This window comes from Populus euphratica, unplaced genomic scaffold (genome assembly GCF_000495115.2).
Source record: "Populus euphratica unplaced genomic scaffold, PopEup_1.0 scaffold1248.1, whole genome shotgun sequence".
Taxonomy (NCBI): domain Eukaryota; kingdom Viridiplantae; phylum Streptophyta; class Magnoliopsida; order Malpighiales; family Salicaceae; genus Populus; species Populus euphratica.
This window is the reverse complement of record NW_011501097.1, coordinates 27,497-36,845: the sequence shown is the minus strand read 5'-3', so window position 1 is coordinate 36,845 and position 9,349 is coordinate 27,497. Positions and strand designations below refer to the sequence as shown.

The 9,349-nt window shown below is 28.6% G+C and overlaps 1 protein-coding gene across 1 annotated transcript; it reads left to right on the top strand.

Moving 5' to 3' along the window:
• Positions 1-4,571: 4,571 nt before the first annotated feature.
• LOC105117241 (uncharacterized) lies at positions 4,572-7,999 on the top strand. Its single transcript, XM_011014836.1, has 2 exons — positions 4,572-4,956; positions 7,599-7,999. Exons 1-2 carry the CDS (start codon positions 4,674-4,676, stop codon positions 7,700-7,702), a joined length of 387 nt encoding a protein of 128 aa, XP_011013138.1. The 5' UTR covers positions 4,572-4,673; the 3' UTR covers positions 7,703-7,999.
• The last annotated feature ends 1,350 nt before the right edge of the window (positions 8,000-9,349 follow it).

Sequence of the window (9,349 nt, the reverse complement as noted above, 5' to 3'; positions counted from 1 at the left end):
TCTAACTAAAAAAGATCTTGTTTGCCAGTTTTTAAGAAAACTGGATGGGAAGCCTATCCCCGACCCATAGAGGGCGTTTAAACCGTTCTTGGATGTAAAACCAAGGAAAGATATGAGCCACAATCACAACTACCTGTACATACACATGATTTTTCAAAAGTAAATAAATAAATAGAGAGAGAGAGAGAGAGAGAGTGAGACTCCAGCTAGCTTACATATAGGTGGTATGATTGCCTTTTTAATTTATCATCTATAAAATCCTCTCTTCCTTCCTTTCATTTCTACTCAACCCATAAATTCAATAAATATAGAAGTGTGTAGAAATGACAAGTTCCTCAAGTCATCACATAAGAAATATTTGTGTTTTCGGTGGATCTAGTCTTGGGAAAGAAAAGGAGTTTTTAGAATCAGCAAATCATCTTGGTCAGGTGCTAGCTGAGAGAAAGATTTATTTAGTGTATGGAGGAGGCAGTCTAGGGTTAATGGGAGGTGTGTCAATAGCTGTATTTTTAGGAGGTAGTCAAGTTTTGGGGGTCGTCCCCGAAGTTTTAGCACAAGGGGACATCATTGGAAAAACAAATGGAGAGGAACTTTAGGTCTTCACAATGTCGGCTCGAATGAATGCAGTGTTTAACCATGCTGATGCCTTCATTGCTTTACCAGGTGCTATAGGCACATTGGAAGAGATCTTTCATATTTCCTCTTGGGCCCAACTGCATATTTACCACAAACCCATAGGTCTGTTAAATGTTAATGGTTATTATGATAAATTCTTGTCTTTTCTTGATCATGCTATGGAATAGGAATTTCTAACATCTTCTGATCGACAAATCATAATCTCTGCTACTATTGTTGAAAAATTGATTGACCAACTACAATCTTTCATTCCTGTAATTGATCCCTCCATGAGTTGTATAAATTGGTCATCTAAGGAAAGCCGTAAAAAGCTTAGATTAGATTTAAGTCTTCATTTGTATTTTTTTTTGTCTTTTTGTGTTTTGTTATTTCTTATTTTTATTTCAGTGTGTTTTAGGTTTGTTAGTGTTTGTTATTTCAGGTGATATCTTCTATACTCTATCTTTCTACCTTAAAACATTGAGGACAATGTCTCATTTTAGTTGGGGGGGAGAGGGTGGTAGCTAAAAAAAAATTAACTAATTGTGTTTTCTATTTCATAAAGTATATGCAAAATTGTTGTTCCTATAATGACAAAGTAAAGGAGATCTTTTTATGACTCTTGAGACGCATCTTAGTATCCATTCTTAATAAGGTCTATCATAATACTTCTTAAAATATTCAGATTTACAAACTCTCGCATTACTATTACTTAATTCTGCTCACATACTCATTTAACATGTATTCTTAAACCTTAATTTATACACATACACTTTAACATATGATTGTGGGTTGCACATTAGATTATTACATTATTTATGTTCTTTTGTTAAAGGTAACAACTAAGGAAAAGGTATAGTATATAATTTGAAATAAAAACAAAAACAAAAAGCAAAAAAAATAAAAAATAAAAAATAAATGATGATAATAAAAATGTAGATAAGTTTGGTTTCGTAGCCTCCCTAACCTAAGCAATTAAGCCCGAAGGGGTATTTTAACACCTAATACCCTAAAGTCAACTCACTTGGGAGCTATTGGCCCAACACTTATTACATATGTTGAGGAGAAAAGCTTAAGGGAATCAAACATTGCACTATCTACATATTAGTATCTGCGACCTGAGTTACTAAGCTCGTAGGGGTGCTTCAACACCTAATGCCCTAAGACCAATTAGTCTGAGAGTCATTAGCTGAAAGCTCATTACATGGGTTAAAGATGCATGGTGTTTTAAGTTATATGTATATATATTTTAAAAAAAAAAAGAAAAACAAATAATAATCCTAACCCAAGGAAGTTAACCTTAAACATTAGAACAAAAATTTTGTTATCAACACGTAATTATGGGGCTTTTCTTCCAAGAAAAGCCCCATAATTACGTCTTGATATATTGAGCACAAAAGAAAGGTTTATTAATATCTTGTTAAGAGGTATTGAGCAGATATATAAATTTAATGAGAGTTTGTTTATTTGGATAGATTAATGGAAGTTGAATAATGAATACCTTGCTATGTGAAATTTCCTTAACTAAAGCATGTTTTATAATAATATATCTCCTTAACTAAAGCATGTTTTATATATTAAGAAAAAAATCTCATGCATCACCTGATTAATACTATAATATATCTAATAATATAAGATACCTTTAATTTGTGGTAAATGTTCATTTTAAATGCAGGCTTATCACATAAATGAAAGGATTGATTGATGAATTTAAGAACTGAAATTAAAAGGATAAAGAGATGGACAAACTTAGAAAAGAGATGTTGGTGCAATCTAAACAGGAATGTTGTTCGGTAATTGAGTCATATCTAGAGTTGTAGATCTCAGATTTAGGTCTACCTTACATGGATGGAAAGTTAAGACATAGGTCTACAACTTTCATATGGAGCCCAAGACTTAAAAATGTCATTTTCAAGTCCAAATTGTAGCAACAACAAAGAAGTCCGAATTTATCTTCCAGCCCGAGCACTATTCAGTGTTTGGCCTATATCTGGAGTTTTAGAAGTCCAAATGACTTGCATTTTTACACAAGAAAGTTGAGATAATTTCCTACAACTTTCATGTTTTCAAGTGGCTTTAATTTTGACGTTATCAATGACGTTTTAAGTAGACAAGAGAAGATAATGATTGTCACCAAGTCGAGAGTTGGTCTCTCATTCATCAATTAGTCATCAAATCAATAGTTTCCAATTTTAGCCTCTAAAAGGAGGTATTTTCCATGCATTTAAGCATCTTGATTTCCAGATCAAGATCATGCTCTTGCTTTCTCTCTTTGTATTTTTTGTAATGTTTATGTTTTGCTTTCATTAATATCAAGTTTATGTCTTTCATTTCCTTTCATTTACTTAGTTAACTTTTATATTATTTAGGTTCTTATTTTGTTTATTTATTTTTCTTTCTTTCATTATGTTTAGTTAAGTTTATTATGTCAAGGTGAAAAGATTACACTAATGATGTAAGAATAAGTATAATGTAACATCAATATGGACTTTAATGTTTGATACTAATATGTTTTGTATTTGTTATCTTGTTCACTCTTTAATACTTTGCTTGTTAAATAACTAATCTTGATTTATGTTGTATAACACTTGGTACAACAAATGCTTGGCACTTTCATAGGTCATACTGTATGGTATAACCAACACCTGAGCTATGAAAGGAATTTGATTTATTATTAACATAAGTTATGATCATGAATGCTTGACGAGATTTACATGTACTAGTATTAATCGAATAAGATGACTAATGTAATCATGTTAACAATCTATAATCTGATTGGAACCTCCTTTGTGTGTGGTTTTCAATTGAATAATAAGAGTTTATGCTATAATTATTTGACATACCATTAGTGAAACCTCTAACCTTGACATTTGTTATTATCATTGTTTAATCCTTACATTAATATTCCATCTCAAAGTTCTCATCTTCTTTTTCTTCTTCTCCTTCTTCTTCTTTTTTTATTATTATTATTACTACTACTACTACTAATATTATTGTTGTTATTGTTGTTACTATTGTTGTTATTTATAATTGTTTATAATTTGTACAATTAACCTCCCCGTGGTTCAACTTTGGTCTTGCTGGGTTATTTATTACTTTGACACTCCTGCACTTAGGAGAAGACATCAATCTTTTAGTCGTGTCAATTAATATGTTTTCTTTTTACTTAGATCTTCTTTTCTAGAATAATCAAAGATGATAGCCCAATGCCCATAGGCTTAACCAAGCGATGAACCTAGACATATATGAGTCTACTAAGTTGCCAGATTCATCATCCCTAAGCTTAGCCAAGCATTAAACTCAAAGCATACCTAAGCTTGGCAAGCTGTCAAACCCACCATTCTTGGATTCAATCAAGCACCGAGTCTAGGCATCTTTTGACCCTAGCGATCCTAGGTTCCATGTATAGACCATTAGTCTTAAATATTTTACCTTCTAACGAGTCATATTTATTTTTTTGAAAGGACCATGAAATCTTTCAAAGAGGTTATGGAATTCTTCATTCTCTAATATATATTTGTTTTTAATTCTTATCTAAAATATAATTGTTTTTTTTTTAAAACGATATTTATATAAACATTGGAGAGTGCTCATATTTATCAAATGAGATCTTTTAAAAGTACGAGGCGTTAGCAACTAGCCACTAATCATTTTAGTTAATAAGAATAGATTAGATCACCAAAATAAGAAGATTAACCAATTATTCAAATATAAGCTATACCTTCAAGTTAATTGTGTTTTTTTGGACATCACTAGTATGTATTACTCTTGGCAAATTATACATGAGGTCTACTAAAAGATTCCTCTCTGGTGTTAAACGTGTACAAGTTGATATCCCGAAGTAAAGATATTCTATTCTATATATGATTTCCAGGGTCATGGAAAGAATTATTCTTTAGCTAAACTGTAAGTCTTGAAAAGAACATACAAGTTCGAACGAAACTGCACAATATACTAAAGTCAGTCTCGCCTTTTATCTCTCACTCTCTCTCTTTCTATATATCCTAAAGCTAGCTAAGTTCTCCTTCATTCCACCATAGAAAGAACCTTTTATAAACATGATCAATCTTTTGTTTACCGTAGTATTCACCGAAATGGCCGTGATCCTAATCCTTTTGTTTAGGACCCCTGTAAGGAAGCTAGTGATCATGGCGATTGACCAGTTGAAGCAAGGGAAGGGTCCGTTGGTGGCGAAAACTGTGGCGACAACCTTGATTGTGGTGTTCACTTCCGTCTTGCACAACGCGCTGCAGATTAGGAAACGTTTGCTAGATGCCGGCGCGGTTAATTCTGCGGACGAGGTTCTTATGGTCGAACGCATCCTGGAAGCATCTCTTCTAGGTAACTTGTGACCTTTCATCTTGATGTGTATTGCTTTAATTTTTTTTTATTTCTGGAGAATCAAATACTGTTGTGATCTGCAAGTAACGTGCTCTATATATATATGACGCCATACAATAGTTTCCTGATTCCATCAAATAATTGACCGTTATCCTACACAGCAACCATTACTTAAAATTCCATAGCAATCCCTATATTTTCATCATATCGACGAATTAGCCCTTCAAAATTTACCTTGTGCTTGTAAGAATTGGTCACCCCTATCACACTGGGCTCAATTACTTTAAATAGAAAGATAAACACCTATTAAGAATTTCAAAAGATATTTAAGAAAAAAAAACATTAAGAATTTCAAAAGATATTTAAGAAATTTTTTTTTCAAGAACATAAAAAACTTTTGAAAATTTTTCTTGAATAAATAATAAAAAATCTTAAAATAATTCTAAAAATGTAAATAAATAAAATTTCTTTTGGAAAAAACTTAATCATTAAAATTTTAATTTTTTTATGAAGATAATTTAAAAACATGAGATAAACCCAAGACTTTTACCTATTTTGAAGAAATTAAAAATTTAAATCTTGAAATACAAGATAAATTCTAAGAAAATCTTTTTTAAAGAGACTAATTAGCTGAATTGATAATAAAGGGACAAATTAGCGGAATGGAAAAAAAAAATAAAAAAAAAAACATAAAGGTGATTTTGATTTTTTCAACGTAAAAGATATTCTTGTAACTCAATATATATTAATTTATTAAAAATTAGCGTGAGATCATATATAATACGAAATAAACTTTTTAAATCATCTTAAAGTATTTTATTTTGTTTCTTAAAACTCTAAAATTGTTTAAGGGATTAATTTACATGATTAGATGAAAATTTTATGGACCTCCTTGTTTAAATATTTTCTTAGTGGCTTTGGAGTTTATAACAAAACATAATAGTAAAAAGTTTACGAATCCTTTCATACAGAGGATTGAGTTAAAGAAAATAGCCAAGAATCTCTTCTAAAAATATAAATAAGAATCCGATATAGTAATTTAATAAAATTTAATTTAATTCTATTTGTTTTGGGATTTTAATAGTTTTTTATCTTTTCGAATCAATTTTTTAAATTTCTGATAGTAAAATATTTATCTTTTCGAATCAATTTTTTAAATTTTTGATAGTAAGTTTCAAGACAAAAGATGATTTAAAAACATTATTGAATTTTACTATGTTGGTGTTTTACTTAATTTAGGGGATGGTATATTATTATATATAAATATTAAAGTATTATTCTCTCTCCTAAAAGAAAAGGAGAAGATTATGGTGTTTTATTGTTCATATGCACACTGAACAACCTGAAATCTTATTTATTTATTTTTTAATTTTTTTTCTTTTTATTTTCTTTTTTTTAGAAAAAATTATACCTTCCAAATTTGTTTTCTTTTATTATTGATTTTTAATTGGTTTTTCTTTCAATTTCATCCTTTAATATTTTATTAATTTTAAATTAATTGTTAAAATTTAGTTTGGTTTTCTTTTTATGAAATTATTGTAATCTCAAATAAATATTTTGATATTTAATTTGTATTTAATTTTTGCAAGCATCTATTATTCTGTTATTATATCATTAAATAAAAAAACATATGAAAAAACAAAAAATTTAAATTTAATGAAATCTATGATCCAAGTTATAAGATTTACAAGTTAAGCTGCAAAGCTTATATAATTCAATATGTTATCATTTTAATATTAAAAAAAATAATATTATCTTGAAATTATTTTTTAAAAGTTAAATTATTTTTTTACTGATATTTTAAATTATTTTTAATCTAAAAAATTAATGAAGTCTCGTCGAGACAGTTATTACTGTGTCAATTTTAAATCAAATATATATTTTAAAGGAGTTCTTGTTTTCCCTTGAAGCTATGGATTTACCTTTTCAGTTGAAGAATCAAAATAGCTACCATCTGTAGTCATATTTTATCAACGTTTTTGAACCAAATACAATTGTTATAGTAACTTTATTTTGTCAAAACAATATATATAGTACTCTCCTGTATTATTATCTACAAGGTATTAATTTACACATACCAGTACTTGTTCAGTTACAATTCTAATTATACCCATTTAAAATCCGTGCCCTTTTACAAAATTTGCCACTTCGTAAATCCCATCTGTAATACCAAAAACAGACCTTTGGTTGTGCTAATACGTGCTACCTCTAGCTGTTGTTGGGTATAACATGTATGTATGGTGTTGACAATGTTCTCATGGATCATGTTAGATATATGTAACTCTGACGTATTCGGGGATTATTGAAAAGAAAAGAAAAGAAAAACTGTTTAATGTATATATATATATATAAAAGATCATGGCGAGGGAGGCTGTCGAGGTTTGTATTTGGCATGCAAAAAGAAACAAGATTAATATTATTATATATGGCAAAGCTGGAAAGGCTGTCAAATTACAAACAGTCAAAGCACTTCAAAAACTGCGCAACTTGCTATAAATTGCTTTAACCATGGCAGGTCAGACAGCATTATTCCTCCTTGAGTAGATAGAAAGAATCGTAAGAAGTGCAGATATTCTTAATAAGAGGGGAACAAAATACATATTAAGCTAGGGTTCATCATCACTCTTAGGGTTGCTTTGCAGGATTTTCTCTGTTTCAGGCATTGATGATAGATAGACTACATTGCTATATCAAAGAACTGCTTCAGATTAGAACTGAGTTGGAAGAGGTGAAAAGATTAAACTAGCTGGATTTTAAAGACAAGAAAAGCAGCAGCAGGAGAAGAAGACGTCAAACTGATCTGACTCCAGAATATGAAATTGAGGCAAACTAAAGGAAGCAAAGGCTCCGATAAGAATCTAACATCTGTACATACAAGGATGTCACCCCTCTCTCTCTCTCTAACATAAAATCTCAATGATATTTAATAATGCTACATAATTTATGCTAGTTATGACTACATCTATTGCTTTGATTCATTATAAATTTGTGTTTCCTTTGTAGATAAAATTTCTATGTTTAATCATACTTAATTTTTTATATAAATCATGATAAGAAATTTAAATGAATATAACAAAAGATTATATATGGTATGTATAATAAATCGTGAAAAAAAAAACTATCAAGTAATTATTAGTGGTATAATTAAGACAAAAGAAGAAAATGGAAGAAGAAGAAAACAATTTTATATTGAATTTTGATATTATTCATTATATAAAGAAAGTCTTGATAACCAACAATTATTAGCATATCAATCAATCATTGATTTTTCAATCAACATATTATTTGTTTTTTATTTTTTAATATTTTAATAACGAGAAACTACAATTAAAAATTTAATTGCTAAAATAATCGAATATAATATGAAGTTTTAAACCTAACTCTAACAAATTTAGAATAATACTAAAATACATATTGAGAAAAACATAACAAGAAAAGATAAAGATATAAAAAAGCTCCAAAGAAAGGCTATAAATTATAATAAGTAAGAAAACGTGATAAATAATATAAAGTTGTGGATAAATTGCATTGTGTATAAGGTTGACTATCATTGTAACATTCTAGATGGTAAGTTGACTATCATTGTAACATTCTAGATGGTCTATTTATATAGTTAGAAAAATAAAATTTCATGTAAACATAAAATCCTAATGATATGACATATAAAACTATACTATTTTAAACCTAGTAGAATTTGTTCTCCTTATATCCACACATATTTTGTTGGCATTAATATAATATATATATATATATGTGTGTGTGTGTGTGTGTTTGATAATTTGTAGTATATACTAGTAATTTGTAATATATACTAGTATCCATGCCAAAATTTCTTTTATTTTGCATAGAACTTGATCGATTGACCACCAATGTGAATTATAACCTCCTTATTGATAATAAATTTCTTTTTTCTTTAATTTATTTCTTGTAAACTAATAGAGAACAACTACTAATTTTAACCACTCAATACATGATTTTCTTGTAAAATTTCTTTTACTTGGTATAAGAAATTCCTTTATAATTTTTTATTTAAATAAATAACAGAATATTGACTTGTATTTTGCACTCAAATTGATTGATAAATCAACTATGGATCATATGAAAAACTAAACATTGTTCATTAAAAAAGTTAATCATGTTTCACTTCCTAACTTGTCATGCAATTAAAAAAAATTAAAACAAAATTTTTTCACATGATGCTTAGGATTATAAGAACAACAACTTTATATTGTAATTAATGCATCAATTCTTCAATAATATCCACCTTCACCTTCTTCATCATATTTATAATTATTTTATTCAAAAACCTAAGATTTTTAGATAAAAAAAAAAAAGGAAAGAACCAAAAACCCCTAAACTCCTCTCTTTTCAAACACCAAAAAAGATATCCTCA